General features: G+C 36.2%; 2 protein-coding genes across 14 annotated transcripts in view; one reads left to right on the top strand and one right to left on the bottom strand.

Annotated features, from left to right (window-relative positions):
* Nucleotides 1-482: 482 nt before the first annotated feature.
* Nucleotides 483-25,554, bottom strand: EIF2D (eukaryotic translation initiation factor 2D). Of its 4 annotated transcripts, XM_087889430.1 has the most exons (16): nucleotides 25,384-25,419; nucleotides 25,025-25,181; nucleotides 23,765-23,955; nucleotides 22,510-22,593; nucleotides 21,151-21,241; nucleotides 19,726-19,833; nucleotides 17,886-18,181; nucleotides 16,381-16,498; nucleotides 14,284-14,329; nucleotides 11,544-11,647; nucleotides 6,402-6,560; nucleotides 5,853-5,942; nucleotides 4,471-4,566; nucleotides 3,568-3,688; nucleotides 1,698-1,872; nucleotides 483-674 (listed from the first exon to the last, which is right to left on the bottom strand). In XM_087889430.1, coding segments are annotated over exons 2-16 (1,752 nt in total). In that variant the 5' UTR covers nucleotides 25,027-25,181; nucleotides 25,384-25,419; the 3' UTR covers nucleotides 483-603. The 4 variants fall into 4 exon arrangements, with proteins under 4 accessions (XP_087745556.1, XP_034270272.2, XP_087745557.1 ...); XM_034414381.3 differs by lacking the exon at nucleotides 25,025-25,181 and having other exon boundaries at nucleotides 25,384-25,554; XM_087889431.1 differs by lacking the exons at nucleotides 25,025-25,181; nucleotides 25,384-25,419 and adding an exon at nucleotides 25,503-25,546.
* DYRK3 (dual specificity tyrosine phosphorylation regulated kinase 3) overlaps nucleotides 7,743-25,590 on the top strand; it is a 34,776-nt gene continuing 16,928 nt past the window's right edge. For 2 of the 10 annotated variants that reach the window (XM_087889407.1, XM_087889428.1), the window contains exons 1-2: nucleotides 7,776-7,798; nucleotides 8,036-8,090. Coding sequence is in view for 1 of the 10 variants with exons in the window: in XM_034414369.3 (XP_034270260.3) it covers nucleotides 7,876-8,090 (215 nt within the window). In the remaining 9 variants the exon portion in view is untranslated. Of the gene's footprint in view, nucleotides 7,810-7,844; nucleotides 8,091-25,590 lie in introns of those variants that run through there. The other 8 variants (XM_087889416.1, XM_087889404.1, XM_087889405.1 and 5 more) reach the window with 8 other exon arrangements.

Raw genomic sequence — 25,590 nt, 5'->3', positions numbered from 1 at the left:
GCAGCAAAGTTCTTCTAGTCTTTCCTATGACCTTCTCCTATTGTTATCTTATTATTTATTGCTTCTTTGTATCTTATGATTTATGATTGTATCGTATGATTTATGATCTATGACTTACCACTGTGTTGTTTCTATGTACATTGACAGCTTATGCACTGGAGACAAATTCCTGGTGTATCCCATCACACGGCCAATAAAGAATATTCCATTCCATTCCATGTGCTAGGTGCAGGAATAAGGTACAAATTGCTATCATCCTTGTTCAGTAGAAACAGTTCAAAATAAACAGTTATTAAGTGGGATGAATTATATTGTTGCTAACACAGATATAGTTCTATTCTGATTATATGGTACTTTGATTATATGGTACTATGAATTTTTTGAATAGCCAGTATACAGACTTAGCTTTTAGTTTTAGTATCTTATTCTGGTAAAAGCTGAGTTATAAATAAAGAGATAGGTTGGGAAAAAACACACACAGGTATCTGGGAAAAGTCTTTATTTTATCTATTAAATAAAAATAGTTTATTTATAAGGCATTTGGATTCAGTTTCACTGAATAATATATTTATAACATACTCTTAATCTGAGGTACAGGCTTGGCTACTTTTTCCGCCCCATTTTTGGTGCTTTCTTAAGACCTTGGATATAACTGCTAGGTATCTGGTAGTCCTCTGCAACAGAATCAAACAATAATATTAGTCACTTTACATTTAGCACTAAAGTGTTTACAACACAATAGGAACTGCAGCGTACTAAGACTTTAAACATCCTGAAAATCTGAAATCGTATCAGTGGTTCTTAGATGTTGCTATCATAGGCAGTGGTGAGAGATATTGGAAACTAGTTCAACAATATTTAGATAACCTGCCACCATACTATATAAAGAACTAACAATATGTATAATAGCCATTCTACTTTCCTTTATATAGAAAAATGCACTTGGAACAATTTTTGTGAATACCATAAAGCAGTGTTTCTAAATTCAGCAACTTTAAGATGCATGGACTTCAACTTCCAGAATCTCACAGCCAGCAACCTGTCCATGCATCTTAAAAGTTGGGGAGGCGGAGAAACATTGCTTTAAAGTGGTTAAGAAATACTTTTTAATTCAGCATAACCACTTAAGATTGATGAATGTTACAACCCCAAAATCCATCAACCAGTCATAATTTGTAGCACTGAACAAATGGGCTGTTTATTAGAAAAGTGGCAAATTGGTATATATACTCGCAAAGAAGTTTCTATTAGTGGCATCAGAACTAGTTCTGGAATCACTGCTTGCTAAAAACATTCAGATGTTTCCATTCTGATCAAAAGTAAAAGGAAATGTCCCTTTGATACATTGGGTTTTCTGTTCTGATGCCACTAATAGGAACAAAAATAAATACAAGCAAATTGATAATATATTCTCAGTGTCTCAGCAGGTGGCAGCACCTGAGCAACTTTGCTTGGTCTTACAAACCACATAGGGTTGGGTTGGGTTGGGTTAGTATTTGGACGGGAATCCTTAGGGGACTTCCCAAGGTTAATTATTAGATTGGAAAGTAAAAATAAAAGAAGGGGACAATGGCAAACTAATTCTGAGATTCTACCAAGAAAACCACCTGGAACTATCTATGAAGTCATCAGGAATCCACCTTCATTCAAAGAGGATGATTTATGAATACTATTATAGCATGCCAAAAATACTTTACCTAAGAGCAGTTTAGCAAGATGATTGATCTGATTGCCCTGTATCTGGACTTGTGATCTGTCCTTTGCTCCAGGGATTGCGACAATAGTGGCGCTAGCTTGAACCTTTTGCTGAAGGGTACTAGCAACAGCCTGAGGGTCCAAACCATACCACTCAAGATTCTTGATTATTGTTACCTAGTAACCAAAACAAAAAAGGGCATTACAAAATTAATTGTAATATTGGGCTGGCATGCCTTCTTAAATAAAATACATGGTTACTTTCAAAGACATTATATTAGGAATGCATTATTGTTAGTGTGGGAGAAAATTAAAGGACAATATTATTTGAGGATACCGGTTTGGCTTTCAACAATGGAAGCACTGATTCACCCAAATGTTATTAACATGGAAAATCTTGTTAGATACAAAGATATTTTGAATGAAAAGAGGGAACTCAAAACTAAACAAGAATTGCGCGATCAAGGGATTGATATGGCATGGTACTCACAAGTGCAGATACATTCTAGATATGAGAAAGATGTTAAACTATGGTTTTTATAATGAACTAACAGAACTAGACAAGATATTAACAGGGACAGAAGGAAAACTGATAAAGAAAACGTACAGCTACTTATTAGACATGAAATTGGAAGAAAGACAAGTAAAGGAGACAATGATAGTATGGGCAAAAAACTTTGGTTATACAATAGAGTTAGATAAATGGCAGAAACTGTGGGAAAGGAACTATAAATTAACAACATCAACTGAATACAAAGAAAACCTGTATGTTTTATAGATGGCATTTTGCACCAGCGAGGTTGACAAAAATGTTTAAAGATAAGTCGGCTAAATGCTGGAAGTGCCACCAGATACCTGGGTCATATTATCATTTTTGCTCAAAAGCAAAAAAAAAATTGGACAAAAATACATACGTGGCTGGAAAAAATGATAAAGCAGCATATTGATTTATGCTAAACAGAAATATTCTTGTTGGGGATCTTACCCGAAAAATATAGTAAGGGGAATGCATATTTAATTATCCATATATTAACTGCAGCTAGAATTGTATTTGCACAAAATTGGAAAAGTGAAGAAATCCCCACAGATAAGAATGTGATCAGGAAAATATTAGAATGTGCAGAAATGAACACTAGCAATTAAGGAGAAAGAATAAACTGAATACTATATGACATGGGATTTATTTTATCAATGGTTAGATAACAAAAATGGAAGTTAGAAACAGGGAAACAAAAGAAAAAGAAGAGTGAAATAAAGAAGATACGTTAAGAGAGAAGTAAATTAAAGAATATGGTTGTAAATCTTGATTATCATTTTACAAAGATATTTGTACCTGGCGACACACTGTTTAATTGAAGATGGAATTATTATATTAAAAAATAAAAAATGTATTAAAAATTAATTGTAATATTGACACTAACTGGAAACCTACTGTAAGAATTTAGGGTATTACTTTTATGTGAATATGCTCTAGTTTATTGACACTTTTCAAGCTGTGGGGTGTGGGGAGATACAAATCTTCTTACCATGCATATTAATCATATCTTTACATGTCTTTAGAAATCAACATACATATCTTTAGAAATGCTAATTTGACAGCATATCTCCAAAGGGGGCATAAAAAATTATGAACCTGTTTAAATTTATTTAGTTCTAGGACTTATGTGAAGAACAGATCATATTTTAGTTCATGATTATGCAGAAATATTGAACATTCAAAAAGATTCACAAATTTAAAGCATTGCTGTATTATTACATCTGGGTGGCTTAAATGAATGATCCACACAAGCATGTTACCCTTCTTCCTATGATAGATTCTGGACAAATGCAGTTGGGACTTCTGCTCAGAAGTCCTCAAGTTGTGACTCTTACCTTTTTATTGGCTGATCTCTGTGCTACGGTTACATCAATTGGAAGAATATTTCCTTTTCTCACAACAGGTGCTTGTCCCCAAAAGGTTACCTGATGGAAGGGTTCTAGTCTGTTTAGACACCTGCCAGTAAATTAGAAAATGTTAAGCTTAATCTAGTAAAAGCTTTTGAGATGGTTCTTTCAGCATTTATGCTTAGCCATTCCTGATGTCCAAAATTGCCAACTACATCTATCCATTTAGTACATAAATGGGTGTGAGTATGTTCCTATTAAAAATATTTCAGGAACAAGAATTTATTTCTGGGCTTGAAATGTACTATTTCTCTTAGCAGGTCATTTATTTTATAGTAAAGTCAAACTAACCTACCACTGTTAAACATTGGGAAACCTATGCTGAAGAGGCAAACATTAAAAACTAGGCAACAAAAATCTTATCTTGCAAACAGTTCTCGAACAGTACATATTGAACAAGAAGTGCAACGTGCAGAATTTTTGAAGTCATGCAAAACATCCAAGCAAGGTGCTTTATATAAAATAAAATGTGAATGAAGTATTTTACCTCTTTCATTAAAGCTACTGCAACTTTTGTAAAGCTTGGAAGGCTGCTTCAAAAGTGTGTCCATTCAGCCACTATGATTTCTTTTCCTTCCAGCGAAGAATTTCAACTACTTTTCCCATTGACTGACCATTGGTTATGAAATAACTCTTACAGTGGGTATCATCTTAGATACATCACAATTCACCAAATGTTACTTTATTGTAAAGCAATCAGCCATGCTGATTGAAAATTCTTGAATTATGGTCTCAATAGAGAGGACTCAAGATTGGGGAAGGTAGATTTACTTTATAAGGAGAGCCTATATCAAATATATAAAACAACACTATGAATTAGTCTTCTCTCACCTGCTGAGGAGATCATCCCACTTGAGTTTTGAGATTTCATCTTGCTCTGCTTTGTCCAACAGACAGTCACACAAAATTGGATTTACCTTTACAAAGCTGTGATAAAAAAGAAACACATTTTCATCATGATTTACTCCCTACACCAGTGTCAATAATGTGCAACACTTAATTTTTACTGTATCAGATTGGTTTAAATTTATTGGAACTACAAATATGAAGGGTTTTGCCATCTACTTTTTGCAGTTTAGAAAGGTAAATTAAATTAAATTAAATTAAATTAAAGATAGACTTCTCCCAGCCAAGGTAAACAATTATCAGATAATTATAAACTAGATAATTACAAGTTACTAATCTGTGGAGTACTTGCTGGGGAAAGTGTATGTAATGATTAAAATAACAAACTTACTGATTTAATCAATTTTATTGTTGATGGCGCTATCTAAACCTGAGGAAGTACTTCCTGATTCAATTAGCTGCTAAATTAAGAGTACAAGTTCACAAGGCCCATGCCAGGCATGAAAGACCAGGACCACACATGAAGTTCCAACTAAACTGACTTACTACTACTCATTCCTATGCACAGGAATGTACTCAACAAACGATTTGTACTATTTGGGCACTGGATAATGGCCTATGGCAGTGTTGCATGTACGTGCCAGGAAGATGATCTTCCGATTTCTGGTGTGCACATCTGTGCCGGCCAGCCAGTCTTTGCACACGCATGTGCACCAGAAACCAGAAGACCAGGTGGCTGGCACACATGCGTGTGCCAGAAACCGGAACATCATCTTCCCAGCATGTGCATGTGTGCCGGGCAGCTGCTCTTCCGGTTTCCGGCGCTCCCATACGTATGAAGACGAGCTGGTCAGCATGCCGGAACCCGGAAGAGCACTCTCCCACGTGCCTGGAGAGATGGTTCTGCGTGCCACTTCCAGCACGCGTGCCATAGGTTCGTCATCACGGGCCTATGGAATTCAAGAGGGGTTGGACTTAAGTCAGTTTGTAGTGACATAGAGACTCTAGGCTGATTTCTCTTTTGATTCCACTCCAAGGTTCTGCCACTCCTTTTCCTGTACCCCATACTCATATATGTATGTTTACATGTGTTTGTGCATGGGGCAATAGTAAGCATCTCTGATCACAAACCATATAATAATAAGACTTCCAGAAAATGCCTATCTCATTTTATTTTACTAGATATAGGAAAGGACCAGGATGGGACTAATCACTTGTGGGACTGAACATTCAGTTTTGGAAGTAGAAACATATGAGCCCAGAAAGCTATATCATAAAATCCCAGTGTGATCATTCCATGCCAATGGTATAGAGCCAATAAGCAAATATTCTGATCTCTATGCTCAATGGTTTCATTTCTTACATACTTTTTGTTTATTTCATCAACCAATTCATTAGCCTTCACATAGCTGATTATCACACTTCTCACTTCACTGCTGGAGAGGGTATGGCCTTTCCTGGAGAAAAAATGAGAACTTTATTAGGTGTGATGTTAAATTATGGAAACAATTGCAAATATCCTGCTCTTGGAAACTGAAGATTTTCTAAAGATTAGAGTGTCAACTATAGTGTCAACTATAAAGGCAAAATATGGAAGAAGTGGTACAATCAAAGCACACACATTAGCTTGGCATTCCAAAAGCATTAACATTTTAGGTTTTTTTCCTGGTAAGCCATTCTTTTCAAACTTACGCAAATACTACTGATAAGGTCTAGCTATGCCATTCTATTTTTGCTTAAAACATCTGAGTTACCTCTGGAATCTGAGTGACTCAAACACATACACAATGACACAACTCTTTCCTTTAAGTAGTGGGGTGTTGCCATCTCCAAACATGCCCGGCCCACTGTGTTGAAGAGTAAGATGGTGTTTAATGTTATAGAATACAAAGAGGCTGATTTTTTATATTCCTTACTTATATCCAGACTCTTGAAACAATGGGGCCATCTTTGATGAGATTCCATAAAGTGGTATAATTTCAGGAGGATGGTACAGTTGTTCTTGGTCATCACTTTTACAGTCTTCGACAGACATTTCTGATGCTGCAGTTTCAGGTACAATGAAGGATCTAATGCTGAAATGCAGAGAGAAACATTATTTTCATATATTTAACCAGAGACTTATTGTAATGATTAGAAGTGACATACAAAACTAATCAATGCAGTATCTCATCTTTCTGACTTAACAGAAAATAGATATTGTAAACTACTCTTCACATTATTGCTATATAAAAGCTCATGGCAGAAATAAAAGTGGGAGCCTTTTTTGTTCTTAAAATAATAGATCAAGAAGATTCCAAGATGCACTCTTTTATTGACCTCTTATGCCTATGATGGTTTTGGTCAATCCCGGATTTAACATAACGTTTTTCAACGATAAAAAGATTAACTAGTTACCAGCCATACCCAAGCCACACAGATTGCATTTGCTACAAATAGGTTTTGCCTGTGTGCAACAAGCACACAGTTTCACTCCAAATATACTGATACTATTCTATGCAAGCTAGGATCTCTAATTTAGGGGTTTTAAACCACTATATTGTTGCTCATATGCCACCAACTAGGAATACACTCACAAACACAATGCACAGTTCTTAAAATGAAAAAATTAACTCAATTTTGTATATTTTCTAAACTTAGTCTTATTTAGGACATCTGAATACTTTACTTTTGTTACCTTTTCAATGCTTATTTTCCTTTCTATATGAAATTCTATCACGGGTAAAACAAATTTTGTTTTGGATGATTTCCATTTGGAACAAATAAATCGTTCCATAAGAAATTTAAAATACTTATTACCTAGCAACTTCCTAGATACTACGGCAGCAGAAGAGTTTAACTTTACTCTTTGATTTAGCAAAGAAAGAGAGAACCAGAATAGTTAGAGAAAGCATTCAGTAAATATCAACAAGGTATATGAAACTCTCAGATATATTAGAAAATGGCAATCTAGGATTTTTTTATATATATATTTAAGGAGACAGAAAGAATCCACAAGGTCCCAAACCAGTCTCACAATGATTAGGGGGGGAAGACTTAACCAAATTTATGAATGTCCTTAAAATAATCCATCTGGATTAGATTTGAATAAAATCTATTCCTGATGTAAAATATATGGATAGTTACATTTTATTCATCTTCTTGCATGTCACTTCTAGTTGATTTCTTATCTAAAGCTAAATTTAAATGATTCTCCGATACATACTGAGTCAACTTCCTTGACATCACAAGTACTTATTATGACAGAGCTAACGCACAGCCTTGCCTATTCTAGCCAATTACTATAGAAAGCCCTGATATCACATCTGTCAAGGTATGGCACAAGTAAGATCTCATCAATGTTACTGTAAAATGTGAATTTCATAATGCTATATTTATGTGACATCACAGATGGGTGGGGGAGGAAACATGCTAGAATTTCCTGTAGGAAATAAAGCCCAAGAGCCCAGAATCAAGGAGCCAAACCCTTCAGAGATGATCCCCGAGGAAAAAGGTGAAGAGGGGCTGCAGTGCATCTTTATCCACACTAATCCACTGCCACTTTTAGCAGAAGTAGGAGGAAGATTTGCGAAGAGAGCATGGGCAGCAATAGGAAGAGACGACAGGTAAGTTTGCCTAAGTTCCAGCTTTTACATGAAACTGGAGTGAGATGACATACGTGGAGGGTGTGTGTTGATACTAAAGGAAGAGACGAGTAGAAGCCATGCCTATCCATTTCAAACATTTTCTTCTCCTTTTCATTTTCACTATCTACATCATGGATAACCATTGACATGCAGAAGCTGGGACAGTAAACGAAATAGGCTAGATGTACTGTATATATAGGTTGCATTCCCCATAAAAGGCATCCCCAACTTTTCCAAGTATCAAATGTGTAACAGCTCACACAAAGTTTATGGCTGAGCAGATGCCACTAATATCTTTGTCTGTTACGACTTACAGACTGCAAGAAAGTTAAATGCTATCCTTTCATATCCACTAAATATCATTCTTTATAAAGTTTTAAATCTTGCACCTATTTCAAATGCATAGTTACATTACAGTTACCTATTACTCACAATAGTTTCTACACCACTTCCAAATTATCCATTTAAAAGTAATGCAGCAATACTTCAAGCACCCCATAAAAATTTAGAAATGGACTACTATCAAAAAACCTGGCTCAATGGCATAGCAACAAAGATGTATAGTAATGGTAATAACTACGGTAGCAGTTGTGTAGATTATTTTACTACTGTGTTTTCCCGAAAATAAGACCCTGTCTTATATTTTTTTGAACCCTGAAATATGCGCTTGGCCTTATCCCATGTGCTTATTTCCATGTGCTCAAAAGCCCGATTGGGCTTATTATCGGGATGTCTTATTTGGGGGGAAACAGGGTAGTAAAATAACAGATTTCCAAAGTTTGATCTTGATTTTTTTTATTTTAATAAGAATGCACTAGAATGAGTTTTCCAAAAATTTACCCCTCTTGATACAGCAAAAGGAATGGTGAAAGCATCACTTGCTAAACATTACGTGGTAAATGTTTGGGTTGATAAACATTTCTGGTTGGAAAGCACTGTTATGTGATGGCTCAGATGCCCCTTTTTCAAAATTGTCACATTTTCATTCAAAACGTTGTGATTTTTTTTTAAAGTGTTGGTTGTGGGGGAACTATAAGTGCCTCTAAAGAGCCTGAGTGTTCCTGCATTGCTGACCCCTCATCTTTAATATAATACAGAGATTTATGGCTCTACAGTTTGTGATGTCCAGCATAATTGTAACATGTTGATTTAAATACTTGAGAAGGCATTTAGTATTAGTCTGGTCTAATCTTTTTAATCCCCCTCAAAATCTGCTTTGCTGCCTCATCATGGCAACAGAATGTTGGGAGTGTATTCCAAGAGTACATATTCCAGCATAGTTACCAGAAAAACGGGAAGGTCCTCCCAATAACTCAACTAAAGCAAGCAAGCGGGTACAAGGTAGTAGCGATATAAAAAGATGCTGGAAGCTGATGATCAAATTAGCCAAGGACACTATGGGGAGGAAAGGCAAAGGCAATGGCAAACTACTGTACTATAACTACTACATGGATAGACAATATTATAAGATTGGCAATACAGTGCTGTATGATGGGCCCCTCAGGTTTGATGGCATTTAGCCTGCTAAAGAGGAAGAGCGGAGGATATTTTGGACTATTAATGATGTCTATGTCATGGCTAATATTAAAGCCTCTGGAGTGTCAAGTTGCTGATGTAGACATGTAGGGAAAGAAAACCCGACAATGCCAAAAAAAAAAAAAAAAATGCAATGGAAACATGGAATATAAAAAACAAGAATGCGGAATAGTTCAAAACAGTGAAAGATAAAATGACTCAACTACATATTGATATCTTGGGCATCCAAAAATTGAAATGGACTGGAACTGGGCACTTTAAGTTAAAATATCATACTATTTACTACTCAGGACATGAAAAATAAAGAAGGCATGGTGTTACTCTCATAACTAAGAACAATATTTTGGTGCAATGCAGACAATGACCAAAAATAGCAGTTAAGACTTTGTGAACAATCCTTTATTAGGATTATGACCCAAGTTAATATTCCAACTATTGGTATTGATTACTCTTATGGTCAATTTCTATCTGAAACTGCCAAAACTTGCAGGCAGATTATGCTGTTTGTGGTTGGAGACTGGAATGCCGAAGTTGGAAATGCTAAGGAAAAAAATAGAGTTGGGATGTACAGCTTAGATAAGAGAAATAAAGCAGGAAAATAAAAGGTTTCTGCCAATCCAATCATTTCTTCACTGCTAACACACTATTTAAATAACCAAAACGATGTCCTTGTAGATGGCCATCATCAGATAAACAGAAATCAAAGAGACTATAGTGGTGAAAGAGCTCATTCATAAATTGAAAGACACAGACAGGAACCGACTATGGAACAGATGACAAACTGCTTATCTGTAAGTTTCAACTCAAGCTACAGTGGAAGAACAAAGCCAACTAGTTTCTATGAGCCTGAGCATACAACCACCATTTTCTAGAAGAGTATCAGGAATCACTTTGAAGTCCTGAAACTTATTGCTAGGGAACCAGAGGAACTATGAAGTGAAATCGGATAAATTGTTAGCATAAAAAGAGACTGACAAACACAGGGGAAAAAAACCCAGAAAGCAATCTGTATGTTAGAATAAATGGCGGAAATTGATAGGAAGAGAAGCCAAAGCTAAGAAAGACAAAAATATCAAAGAAGGAACTGAATAATTTCAGATAGTTATAAAAGGGACAAGAGGCAATATCTATAACGACATTGAAGATAAAAACAGAGATGGAAAAACAAAGAAACCCTTCCAAAAGATCTCTGAATTCAGAAGGTTCTAGCCACAAACTTGTTGGAATGCCAAAGACAGGTTTAAAGAAGAACAAAGATACACTGGAAATCTATATAGTACAGATTTATTATTTATTATCGTCAACTTCCATGTTGCCTTAGAAGATATTCCGTATTTATAAGATCTTCTATATTAGAAAATAAATTTATATTAGCATTCAAGTCATTATCAAGTTGGAAGGCTACAAGTGTCCATAGACTATCTACAGAAATATGGGAACCAACAGAAGAATCACTGGTAAATATTCTAATCAAACTATGGTATAGATCAGGAGAAGAAAATAGTGGCCAATAGATTGGAAGAAGTCAGTGTACATACTAATACCTAAGATAGGACATTTAGTAAAATTTATAAACTATTACACAATAGCCATAATTTTATATACTAGCAAAATAATTCTTAGGATCATTAATTCTTAGGATCATTAATCATCCTCAGAATTATGGTTGCCGTTCTCCCCTGGGTCATATGATTGCATTATGGGAGCTTGGCAACTGGCTCGCATTTATATAACTGGTTGCAGTGTCCCATGGTCACATGACCACGATTTGAAATGTTTGTTTTTTTACCATTTCTGCAAAAAAACAACCAAGCTCAGAAAAAGCATCAGGGACCACCACATTTAAATTTCTACCCTTTTTTTCCAAGTTTGCAGATACATGATTCAAAATCTTACCTTTCATCTCTCCAATTTACTTCCACAATACTTTCCACACCCTTACTCAATTCTTTCACCTGGAGAATCTTCTGCTGTTGCATTGACTGCAAAAATTTTGAGAACTAAGAGAGAAAAATAGTTAAAATTGAATATTGGGACAAAAGAGCAGTATCAGCCAGTCCAAAGAAAAGGGAATATTGTCTAAGGAATGTCTACTTTTCACTGCAGACTTGGGATACAGATGGAAAAAAGAGGGAGCCTAGATAATACAAGCATAGGCTGATAGTCTGTTCACAAACCAACTGACAATATCGGGAAGTTTTTTAGGCTACAATAAACACAGACTTATTTTGGGGGCTGGCTGCAATGTACTGTACATCAGTTGAATAGATATCTTCAAATTATATGAATGTGTAACTCCTAAATCCTAGCTAAAAAGATATGAATAAGTAAAATAATACAGAGGAAGCAATTTACATTGGAGAGACATTACTGGAAAAGTACAAAATATATTGTTAATCTGCATCCTAAATTGGAATTATCTCAGATCTTATGTCTTGAAAAAAAAAAAGGGGGGGGAGAGACAAATTTCTTAGCACAATTTTTTTGCAACATTGTAGAAGAAAACCTAAGAAATTGCTACAATAAAAAGATTGCCCTGACTCAAACCATTTACAAATATCAATGGGAAAGTACAAATTAATCCGTTCGTTTGTTGCTTGACCCACATAGAACATTTAGTGCATACAATTGAATGAATGACCAGAGACACAATGTGCAGTAACTAATGCTACAAATACAGTGTTGTATTTTTTAAACACTGGTTTGAAAATCTAATATATTATTTTGGCAAATTCTAAAAAAATCCACTTTATCAATTACACTTTTTTAATCCATGAATTTGCATGCGGACGCAAAACCTATGCTTTACGTTTCAAATATTCCCACTATAATTTTAGAGCCGTTTCCAAATTATCTACACTGCATAGTCAATGATAGAGATGAAATGACATCATACTTACGTGTTTTTATTCAGTTTGGTATAGAACACATCGGGTTTCCACTGCAGTCCTAAAATGGCATTTTCATTGCATGTAGTGAGGTTTAATTCTGAGTATATCTCAGGATTGCACTATGATCCAAAATAATTTAAGATTATCTATATGGTCATGTGCATTGTTCACTTCCATTGTTCCCTAGATTTATTTATGTATGTGTTAGATTTGTATCTGCCTTTTCTGTAAGATTCACCATGTCTTTTTTTTTTTTTATTTGATTTATATACTGCCCTTCTCCGAAGACTCAGGGCGGCTTACAATGCGTTAAGCAAAAAGTCTTACATGGGGGTCATTCTCCATTTTATCTAGACAACAGCAATCCTGTCAGGGAGCTTGGGCTCAGAGATAGAGAATGAGACAGAACTAGCCCAGGTGCCCAATGAATTTCTAAGGCTTAGAATGGACTAAACATGGGTCTATTCATTTATTTTTAAAATGTATACGGCTTCCCAAGTCAAACAGTGTGACTCTGGGTGGTGTACAGCATTAAAAAAAAATCAGAAAAAGAAAAAAAAACAAAACCATACAAAAATAAACAGACAATATAGAAATATAAATTGTAAAATGACAACCAAGCATACAACAAAAAACACCATGGCAGGGACTCCCATTTAACTGGTCCCTAATGTCTGGGAGATGAGCCAGGCCTTAATGGCTATTGTAAAGAGGAAAAGAGTTGGGGTCTGCCATATATCGAAGGGAGGGAGCATTCCAGAGAGCAGGGGCAACCACAAAAAAGGCATGCTTCCTAGGTCCTACAACTGTGATGGCAAACCTATGGCACGGGTGCCACAGGTGGCACGTGTAGCCATATCGGTGGGCACGCAAGCTCAGCTCAGGCACGCATGCATGCGCCGGCCAGCTGATTTTTGGGCCTTCTGGGCCCACCAGAAGTCAGGAAACACACTGTTTCCGGCCTCCGGAGGGCCTTGGGGTGGGGGTGGGGGGGCGTTTTTGCCCTCCCCAGGCTCCTAGAAAAGTTCTGGAGCCTGGGGAGAGTGAAAAATGGGCCTATCGGGCCCACCGTGCCATCACGTGCCAAAAGCGGGGGGAGCACGGGGGGGTGGGGCACATAGAATTATGGATGTGGGCACGTGTGCGTGTGACCCCACTGCGCTCCCCCCGCCTTTGGCATGCGATGGCAAAAAGTTAGCCATCACTGTCCTATAGGAATCTGAAGCATATCCTCCTTGTGGGAGCATATAGGACAGGCAGATGTTCTTGGGAAAAGGCAGGCCCTCAGGTTACCTGGTCCTATGCCATATAGAGCTTTAACTAATTGGGAGTCCTCTGGCCATAGTTGTGACCTGCTCTGTGAGCAGGAATCCAGGAGAACCCCCAAATTGTGCACCACATCTGAATGGGACAGTGACACCTGACCCAGAAATAAAATGGAAACTCTGAAACACCTGAATCTAGGGGAGCCAAAACCACTGGGAAAAATCCTTGATGGTTTAATTTGGACAGCTGGTGACAGAGATGTGTTGCTATGTATCATCAATATTTTGATAATAAATCACCCTGAACCCAACCAATGGCCTCTCCCATCTCTTTCATGTAGATATTAAAAAGGATGTGGGAGGGCCAAACCTTTTGGCACCCAGCAAAGTTAGAACATAAATATGAGAAGCAGGCAAGTGATTGCCTTACAAATGATTTATTACTGCAAACTTCCATAAATACGCAAAGAAACTATTCACCTTTTTGTAGCTAGATTTCTTTATATCCAGTTGTTGATCTTTTGGACTATTAATAAATTAAAGAAAAAAATAATTATAAAACAAACAAAATTTGCATCACCTAGAATAAGCTAACTAGAAAGACATCCTTGCTAAATTCATATATTGATTCATTTAATTACAATTGTTATTAGTACTTTACAGGGACCCAGTGGCTCAATGGCTAAGATGCTGAGCTTGTCGATTGAAAGGTTGGCCGTTTAGTGGTTCAAATCCCTAGTGCCCTGTAACGGGGTGAGCTCCTGTTACTTGTCCCAGTTTCTGCCAACCTAGCAGTACAAAAGCATGTAAAAAATGCAAGTAGAAAAATAGGGAGCACCTTTGGTGGGAAGGTAACAGTGTTCCGTGTGCCTTTGGCATTTAGTCATGCCGGCCACATGACCACAGAGATGTCTTCGGACAACGCTGGCTCTTCGGCTTTGAAATGGAGATGAGCATCACCCCCTAGAGTCGGGAACGACTAGCACATATGTGCAAGGGGAACTCTTTACCTTATAAGTACTTTACTAGAACATGGATTTTTTTAAAAAAAAAAATCCTTAGCTAGCATAAACTCCAAGGTAACTTCAATCCATTAATCAGTACAGAAGGACTGTTCTTGCACAGTCTGGCCTAATCCCGAATATCCTTATATACAGCATAAAGGAGCTCCTACATGCTCATGTGCAGTTAAAGGATTTGGTTTAATTCAGAATATTCTTACATATAAGGAAGCTTCTACATACAGATAAAATTCCCCAACACAAGAATTTTCACTCTCTGAATGCTCAAAGGAGGTCAGCTGTATACTTTCCAACCTTCATGATTAATGGTTCTAAACCATGTTGCAGATAACAAGAAGCTGAGAATCCCCAGAACTTCACTCAGTATAGAAATGCATGCTTTACATACATATAATTCCAAGTTTAATCAGTGGTATTTCTACTTCAAATAATGAGACAAAAATAAGTTCTGGTTGGGATCTGGGGAAGTAAAATTGATTGGAATAGAATGAACTGGACTAAACAGGAATTAATTGTCTTGGCTCCATGTTCCAATTCCATTTCAAGCTACATAGATTTTAAAAAGGTGTTAATCTAGATCAGTATTTTTCAAATTTTGCATTTTTAAGGCATGTGGATTTCAATTCCCTGAATTCCCTAACCAGTTTGCTGGCCTAGGAATTCTGAGAGTTGTAGTCCATACATTTTAAAAGTACCAAATTTGAAAAGCACGCATCTAGACGCTGAAAACAGCACTGTCAGAAGCTCCATCACTATCAGGAGGGTAGGATATGGTTTTTGGTTTTGTTGCAATTAATATTGCTAACTAATAATCTTCCAAACAATTGTTGGAATGAGAGCAAAATCTTTAACTAAACCAGAGTAGGAAGCTAAATTATATAACATAATGGTTTTGCAGTCACTGAATTAAGTTTATGAATTATGGGAACTGAAATATCATAGAGCTAAGTGTGGTATATTGCCATATTAAGATGCTAGGTTCAAAAATATCAACCTTGTGTTACTGTATTAACATGTACTTTGTACATGCAAATGTTATTCATGGATATAGTACCTATTTTTCAGGTTAATCAATCATATTCTGAATGAATAAATTATAGTGGCATATCAGGCATGGTGAACATGGGTAGAATCTAGGAGGTTCAAACAGAAAACAATTATGTTACAGCAGTTGCTCTCACACATTAGGGGTCTCAGGTTCCCTTTACATTCTTAAAAATGATTGAGGATTCCAAAGGATTTTGATATATGTGGTTGTATCTATCAATATGTTAAATGTTAAAATATTTATTTGACTTCGTGGATCCCCTGAAAGGACCTTAGGGACCCCAGGGATCTGCAGAGCACATTTTGTGAACTATTCCTCTGCAGCATATTGTTAGATATGAATTTTTTTAACTTTGATTTTCACTTTTATCACTTCACTTGTTTAATTTTGGTTTTGAATTGTGCTTTTAGTCTTGTGTTTAGATTGCTATATTATGCTGTGTAAACTACCCAGAGTGAGATGGGTGGTGTAAAAATGTAATACATAAAATAAATAATAAATACTTACCAGCAGGAAAACATATAGTTACGCAAAAATGTACTGGTCAGCAGAGGGAGCTCTGACTTCTTCACTTTACATTTTAAGGCATGAAAGAAACACTGATAAAGCAGGGCGTCCATTTGCTCTGTGAAAAGTAACATTAGGCACCATATGTTCTTCAGTAGGCTCTGCACAGAATCCAATATTGTTTGGTTTGCATATAAAGTCACTTCTAATTAATTCATGCTTCTGTGTTAACTAGCGTTACACCACTAACATGATTTCAAATGAAGATTTTATGTAATTTGTAATTAAAAATGTAGAGCTATAAAGTAAAAAATTAAAATAAATCAATAAACTATCCCTCCTAAATTAAAAGTAGTAACATACATGTCTTCTGCCAAGGTTTTATTTCTTATTCACTCAAGAACCTGATTCTTGAGCCTGATTTCAAAAGTTTCTTTTCGAGGGACGGTCAGGAAGATGTTGCAGAGGTGCTGCAGTTCCTTGTGGGCTCCCTCTTCTTTTACTCTACTGGGTTCTGAAGAGTGGAGGAGGAATTGCTGCAAACTGCTGAGCTTCCATTATTCCCTGACCTCTTTGTGCAAAGGGATTGTTTGGGATTTGTAAAGCAAAGTGTAGGAAAAGCTACTGGTGACTTCAAGGGCCAGTCATGTTTTAGCCTTTGGTAATATATGGATCTGATTCTGAATGGTTTAGGGATTGTTTGTCATGCAAGCATAGCAGGTGTGTTGCTTCATTAAGGTGTAATTTTGTAAATTACAGCTGTGTGAGCAATTCTTTAACGTCACTATTTCCAGGTTTGGAATTGTCTTCAGCTGGAATCTGATTTAATTCTATCAGTACACACCCTCCAGCCACGAGGGCAAAGATTAATGTCAGAGAAACAGGCACAAGTTCCCCATTAAAAGTGTGGTAAGTGGGTGTACGGCTAGTCCTCAACCTATGGCCACAATTCAGTCCAAAATTTATGTTGCTAAGTGAGAAATTTGTTAAATGAGCTTTATCCCATTTTATGACTTTTCTTACCCCATTTGTTAAGTGAATCACTGCAGTTGTTAAATTAGTAACACGGTTGTTAAACGAATCTGGTTTCCCCATTGACTTGACTTGTCAGAAGGTTGCAAAAGGTGTTCACATGAACCGAGGACACTGCAGCCATCATAAATATGAGTCAGATGTCAAGTATCCAAATGTAAATCACATAACCGTGGGGATGCTGCAACTGTCATAAGTGTGAAAAATGGTCATATGTCACTATTTTCAGTGCCATTGTATCTGCGATCAGTCACTAAGTGAATTGTTGTAAGTCAAGGACCACTTGTACTTTATCACTCTTTTTTTTTTGGTCATCTAGTTTTTGACACATTGCTAAGTGACGGCTGGTACTCAAATACTGCCATGTCCTAAAAGTGGTACAATCTGTGAAAAGGTTGAAAAGCTCTGATATAAACAAAGCAGCTACTTTCTGCATCTAGTAAATCTATTTCTGTGTAAATCTCTAATTATACCTTGTGGACTTCTGTTATCTTCCATCTCCTGAGAAATATTTGGTTCGTTCTCTTCAGTCTTTTCAGCAGCATCGTTTTGACTGAGTTCCTCTTTTTCACCCATGATACTACACGAAATGTCTTCCTCTAAGTTGAGATGTTCAATGTCCATCTGCAAGGATGGATCAAGAGAGAGGCTGCTTTGAGGTGTTTCCCCTTCTTCGTTCTTCTGTTGCTCCTCTTCTCCAGCTACCATCTCTGAAGGTTCTATTTCTAAGGGGGGTATTGTAGGTGGCCTTGATTTGTCACCAATTGCCCTTATGAATTTAAAAAGAAAATAAATAATGTGATAAAGCATACTCCACAGGATGCAAAAAAGGCTTACTCCAAATGCCCATTTTAGCAAAAAGAGGTCATGGAAACAAGTCTACTTAAAATGTATCACCTCTTCCAGAGAAATCAGAATAGCAATAACCATCTGACCCCATAAAAGTAATAGTTGAAATAATACCAGTTAATGAATGCCAGTACAAAGGACCAAGGTACTTCTAAAGCCAATTCAAGACTTTGTCTGCGTATCCCAGCACAAGAACACCCACATTTTAAATATTAATTGAATGTGGCCTGAAGTCACAGAAATCTTGCGTCTGCAAATTACAGATACATTTTCAAATTGCATTTGCGGGGACAGCAGTGCAATTCAGTTGAACATCTCAATATTATAAAGTCAATGGAACCATTCAAACCTGCATATATCTCATAGGGGCACATACAATTTATTCTGGGACCTAATGCAAGAGGGAAGGGAAATGTGTTTTTTAGTAGTGCAAGACAAAACTTAGGAGGAATGCTGCTCCCAACTCCACACTGATATTATTAGGCTACAAAAGAGTAGATATCACCGCCCAAGTTAGAAGTGAGGTTCAACTAAGACTAGAAACAAATGCCATGCTTTTTGTAGTAATCTGATGTCTGTTATTAGCAGTGCTAACCAGTGGTGGGATTCAAATAATTTAACAACTGGTTCTCTGCCCTAATGATTTCTTCCAACAACCAGTTCACCAAACTGCTCAGAAAGTTAACAACCGGTTCTCCCGAAGTGGTGCGAACTGGCTGAATCCCACCACTGGTGCTAACGTAATCATGAAAAGAAATACCATGAGATCTCAGAGTTCTCCAAATTGATGATATACCCAAAACGTTTTTCCTTTTATTGTTCAAGAGTGCAAATGTAAGCTGATCTAACATGGCTGAAATAAAGCCTCAACCTAAAAACTCTGATTTACAAGTTGATTATTCTAATAAAAACTATTATAGTCTAATTTAATATACAGGGAATCCTCAACTCACAACCATTCATTTAGTGACCATTTGAAGTTACCACAGCACAGAAAAAAGCGATTTATAACCGGTTTTCACACTTATGACCATTGCAGCATTGCCATGGCCACGTGATCAAAATTTGGGTTCTTGGCAACTGGCATGTATTTATGACAGCTGCATTGTCTGGGGTCATGTGATCCCCATTTGTAATCTTCCCAGCAGCCTTCTGACAAACAAAAGTCAATGGGGGGAGCCAGATTCGCTTAATAACCGTATGATTCACTTAACTGCAGTAATTCACTTAACAATTGTGTGTGGGGGGGAGGGGGGAAATCGTAAAGTGAGGCACAACTCACTTAACGACTGCCTCTTTTAACAATGGAAATTTGGGGCTCAGTTGTAGTCATAACTGAGGACTACCTGTAGTCAGGTTAGAGTCCAGAAATCAGTTGGCCCAAGTCTTGAATTAACATGGTGCCAAAACTAATTGCTTTACTTCCAATTTGGAACATTCTCTAAAATTGGTCTGTGTCCTCACCATAGGTGATCCATGTAAGTGTGCAGCACTGTGAAACCCTTTCCTTTCATTCCAGCTGCTACCATCTCAGCAGTTGTCATAATAGCTGTTCCAATGGCCACAGGGGCTCTGCAAAAAGACAAAAAAAAAAAAAGAATGTATTACATGCTTAAGTCAAACTCTTACTCTATTTAAAACAGCTCTAAGACCAGTTGTCTTCATTTGCATATCATATCCAAACCATGGATTAACTGATATTGGCGTTATGTTTTATCCTGAAAGTCAAAGTTAAAACCTAGAAGAAACACCAAAGTTCAAGGGTTATGACATAGGGAGAAAAGGTGTAACATTGCTAAAGGAAACATTAAAAATGCAATTTCTGTTCTTCATGTTCTAATCCACCTGTATTTTGTTCAGTGCATTATCAAGTTTTCAAGTACATTTGCTACTCTTCTTAACATTTGCCCTTCAGATCTGGAAGATCTTTTTGTAATAAAAAAAACAATAAAATTAATAAAAAGCATTACCTTAAAATGAGAAAAAACAAAAGCCCTGAATTTTTCCCCTTAAACAAAGAATTGCCTAATTTTTATAAACTACACAGAAGTTCAAGAATCAGCTTTTAACTAGGACGTGTTTTAAGACAGAAAGAGGTGCTTCTACCTTCCAACTTTGCTCTATGGCAAAAGCACATTGATTATCTCTGATACTACACAAAAATGTATACATTTTCTTTGCATTTTTCTTGCACATAGATTGCAATAATGAAACATGCTAGACTTGGACACCAATTGAAGCTGACACTATTCCCCCCATACAAGCAACTTCACAAAAGAAATTCTTGAACATATCAAGCAAATGTCTCCAATATATGAACTCAAGAGACTTCTACCTGCAATTTTATAAACATATGCAATCTGCAATGTTCTGCCTTTATGAAAGAGTAATAATTCATTGAGAGACATCTGCTTTATACACAGAGAACTCTAGATTTAATTTCTGGTGAAAAAGATTTCAAGAAAGAGAAAGCCACTGCCTGTAAACTACTTCAAATCATTGTTTAATTCAGTGTGAAGATGCTTCATTTAATTACAACTATGTACATTTCTGTAACACTGCAGTAGACCTACAATTTTTTTCATCTGAAAACAGATATAAGTTTTATGTTGGTTTGATCTGATGCTACAGGGACCAATAAGTTTTGACTGGTGAGCACCTTATGTAATTTAACACAATAATACAGCTGCCAAAAAATAGGATAGGTAACATGAAATAAAATGAAGTGCCAAAAATTTAAAATATCCCCAAAACACAGGAGACCTTGTCTGGGATACTGTATATAATTATTTTTTTCCAAGGCAGTAGCCAACATTTCAGAATATAAAAATAAGAGTTCCTTAACAAATCATTAACCTTTTTAGCATTAATTTTCTCTAGAAATCATACCTGTTTTCCACCAAGGTAACAGCACAGAGAGTACCTCGATTTATCTGGGGAAGACCACATTTGGGAATTATAACTCCTGGAAGCATTAAGTCTGTAGTGAAGAAACATAATATGTTCAAGAGAACAAATATTCAAGTAACTTCTCACAATTTTCTGTACTAAACAATCAAGAAGCAAAATATTATACCAGTAATAAACTACAAGGTACATTTCATAGCAAGTATCATCTCTTCAGCAGTGTAACAAAAACTTATCAGCACAATCTTTTATTTTATCCAGATCTTATTTTGGCTCAGTGATCTTCACATGACACCAAAAAATATTATGTTCAATGTGATACCTGAAATCAAATCTTACGTTAAATCTGTACCTATCCAACCTGTACCTTGAAATAACTTTATTCTTCTGTTCAGTTATGTCTGATTTTCCAAGACTGCCTGGGCATGTTCCTGCAGTTTTCCTAGAAAGGTTTTTCAGAAGTGTTTTGCCACTGCTTCCTTCTTATTGGCTGAGGGTGAGTGACTGGCTCAAGATTACCCAGTTGGCTTTGTTCCTAAAGTGGGATTAGAATTCAGAGTCTCCCAGTTTTTAAAGTGTTACCTTATCCACTACACTGAACTGGCTCTCTAACCTATAACTACTATTCCAGAAATTCCAAAACCAATCCTACTTGTGTGTTTGTGTGTGTACATGTATAATTAGTCAACATGACACAGACTGTGTTTGGATGGATGGATACACACACAGGTCTGTATCCATGCTGACAAATAATTAATTCCTCTTCTGTACTTCAGAAACGGGGCCAGAAGGCAGGAACAGCTGCAAACTGGAATTAGTGCATCTGCAGCATATGAACTCTTCCTGAGTATATATTTCAAATGCACAAAAAGATGCAGAGACCACAATAGGTTTCATTATTGATTAGGTCACTGAATCAGAATTTCCCACCCTATTCTCAAAACACAAACAGGAAGTGTTTGCCAAACGTTTTGCATACTTCAAAATCACACACACACACACAAAAGGAAAGTACCTGCATAGCTTCTAGAACTGCATACTGTTAAAATGATAATATGACAACTGGAATATTGGCTGTGTTTTTCATGTTGTCTGGTATAGCACCCATAACAAACACTAGCATGGCTTAGGATATTGTGTGTGTATAAGCCCAGTGTGTCTTTGTCAATTAATGGTAAAAAAAAAAGTATGAATATTTGAAAATGTATTTAATTGTGTTTCAAAAAAACCCTACTTTCAAATAAGTGTGTTCAGATCAATAGTGCTACAAGCCAAATATTGAAGGCAAATTCCATAAAAAGGCAGATAAACAGCCCAACAGATTTCAATCCATTTCCTTACCTGCTCCTCCTACTAATTTGTGCATCACAGGTGGCCAAGTAGAAAAGGCAGGAAGAAGGTGGGGATAAGACCACAGAGTATACACTGCCCCAAAGAGAAAAGAAAACAATTTTTAAATGTTTTGCTAATATTTATTTCTCCTCAGTCTTGTATAATGTAAAATAAAAAATAGAAATTATTAGAAAAATAAAGGGCATATCCAAATGACTCTCATATCTTTTCATTCAACTAACTCAAAAAAGCAATCACTTCATTAGCATTAGCTTTAATTTACCCCATACAAAGGACTGAGTACAAAATATTTAAAACTTCTAAGTATAACAATGGAAGGCTGACATTAATTAGCTAGACCTGTACAATCATGCTTCCTTTTTGTACCATGTTGTTTATGGCATAAGTATCATGGCTTATTTAAACTATAGTTGCCTATTACATTTGAAGAAATGGTGATACTTAAAACTTAGGCTAAATAGATCAAATAATTTATTTATTTGAAATAATTAAATAGTAAATATGGAGTGGTTTCAAGTCAGAAAATGTTGAGCATAACAATAAAATACAGGTAATCCTTGATTTATGACTGTAATTGACCCTGGAATTATAGTTGTAAGTTGTTCCAGTCATAGGATCAGACACTCCCATGACCAGAAATAATTTTCCACTGTTTTTCACCATGGTTAAGCAAACACTGCTATTGTTAAGCAAATCCATTCATTTGAGTGGGTGTTATTTTGCCAGAAATTGGCAAATAATAATAATAATCAACAAATCACAGTCATGTGACTACAAAATGCCATGACCAGTCATCAAGCTGACCTATCCAACATGCGGTCTTATGATTGTGGGGGTGGGGGGTGAGGTGATACTATCATTTATGACAGATGGTTACTAGTGATCAAGCACCAATTCCATTGTATCATGAGTTTGAATGGTTTAAAACAACCACTTACACAAGGAGTACCTGTATGTATCTACTACTATCATCACAATTCTTACATAGAAAGTAAAATCCTAATCAATCATATCCTCCTACAATCAGCATAAATTCCTTCTTTCCACTCACCAGCAGATATACATTTTGATAAGAGTTATAACGAACCATGTTTCAGAAATAATATATGCATCATGATTGGACCACTGTTTGTGGAGATGGAAACAAGGGTCAGAATGATCAAGTAACTTGTTCAAAAAGAAAAAGAGAAACTCAAAAATTCCAAGTCTCAACATCAACTGCTCACTGGAATGTTTGTGGTACCTGTTGGATATAGCATTTTCTCCATTTCAAAAAGGATAGGATTTTTGCCATTGGCATAGACTGTGACAATTTCTCCTTTATGAGTATATATTTTAATAATATTCAATTCCTCTTTCATTGGCACAACTTCAGCCAGTTGTTCAGAAGTTAGGGTGGGAAATCCTGCTGCAACATCATTTCTCAATTTCCTCCTGCAATTGTTAATTTTATACTTGTTACTACATATCAAGAAATAGTCAACCCTGGAATACCATATCATTCAATCTGCAATTAACTATATATAAGATTATGAGATATTTTTAGTAGTACATTATTAATATTTGTTTTCTTAACATCCTCATTCTGTCTATTTATCCACCCAAGCAGCTCATACAAAATATACACATATCCTAATTATACTATAACATTTAAAAAGTTATTAAAAAACCCCAAAGCCATTGTAAGACTGGCAAGCTATCCTAAAGCTCTTATTTCAAATCAGTTATATATTCTATTCAGGTAGTCCTCAACTTATGACCACAGTTGAGGCCAAAATATCTGTGGCTAAGCAAGACAGTTGTTAAATGAGTTTTGCTCCATTTTACAACCTTTCTTGTCACAGTTGTTAATTGAATCACTGCAATTGTTAATTTAGTAACAGGGTTATTTAGTGAATCTGGCTTCCCCATTGACTCTGCTTTTCAGAAGGTCACAAAAAGTGATCACATGACCTCAGGATATTGCAACTGTCAATGGAATTAAATTTTGATGACGTGACCATGGGGATGCTGCAAAGATCGTGAGAAAATAGTTGTAAGTCATTTTTTTGAACGCTCATTGAACAAATGGTTGTAAGTCAAGAACTACTTATTTATTGCCATTTTAATGGTAAAGTATCAATGAATTATCTATTTTGAATGGAAATCTGCTTCAGTGATAGCAAATAGTGAATAAGATAACAAAGCAGTTTGAAGAATACCAGTTTTAAAAGAATATCAAGTATTGAGAGTTGAGATATAATCTTATTGGTCCAAATAATACAAATCAATTTCTAAACTCTAATAACATAGATATAAAGCCCAAATAACCGCTTTAACAAAAAAAATGTTGAGTCAGATACTACAGAGTTATAAGAACATTTTATTTCCTGAAAAGGAAAATCGATATATCAAAACATTTCAGAAAGTTGTACAATGCTATACCGTCCTGTCTCTTTTGTAAACTGTCAATCATTCTAGGATTGTAATGTTTATTTTAAAGGTGGCAAGATGAGATAATTACATCTAATTTGATAACACATATTTGGAAGATCGTTATTGTTTTGTCAAAACAAAATCTTAGCCCAACATTCCTTTCGGTGCCTACTGCATGCAGTGCTGGAGTAACAATCAGATCGCTTTTATCTGTCGACCATCGATCTTCCCACGTAACATGATGTCTGTAAGGGAAACGATCAAAGTTTGCATTCGCGCTGAAGGAGGCATTTATTCACCACAGAATTTCAAAACCGCGTCGTCATTATCGTGTAAAAGAGTCTCAGGCTGGCTCGCATAAACCTGCTCCTTGTGGTCGACATGAAAATATCCCGATTTACAACTCCCAAGAATACAACGCCTTGAAATGAAAGAAAGCAAACTCACCTATCGGAACCTTTGATGGAGGTGTTGGATTTTACCCTGAAAGGTTTGACGAACATATTTAAAGAAATGCCAAGACTCCGTGTGCTGTTCAGATAGTGAATTATAGTGAAATTAGTTACCTTAAGAATGAAGAGCTGTCTCCTTAAGAGATTGCATTGTGGGAGATGTAGAGAGATTGCATTGTGGGAGATGTAGTCCATGACATGT

This window comes from Pantherophis guttatus, chromosome 3 (genome assembly GCF_059756535.1).
Source record: "Pantherophis guttatus breed Tessera chromosome 3, ASM5975653v1, whole genome shotgun sequence".
In the NCBI taxonomy this organism is placed as follows: Eukaryota; Metazoa; Chordata; class Lepidosauria; order Squamata; family Colubridae; genus Pantherophis; species Pantherophis guttatus.
Note: the sequence above shows the minus strand (reverse complement) of the source record. Positions and strands in the feature narration are given on the sequence as shown.

Coding starts and splice junctions, on each gene's coding strand:
- EIF2D (XM_034414381.3), bottom strand. CDS start 25,439: ATGTTCGTCAAACCTTTCAGGGTAAAATCCAACACCTCCATCAAAGGT. Junction 21,242..22,509: donor CAAATTAGTAGGAGGAGCAG/GTAAGGAAATGG, acceptor TCTTCACTACAG/ACTTAATGCTTCCAGGAGTT. Junction 4,567..5,852: donor GTTGATGAAATAAACAAAAA/GTATGTAAGAAA, acceptor TTTTTATCACAG/CTTTGTAAAGGTAAATCCAA.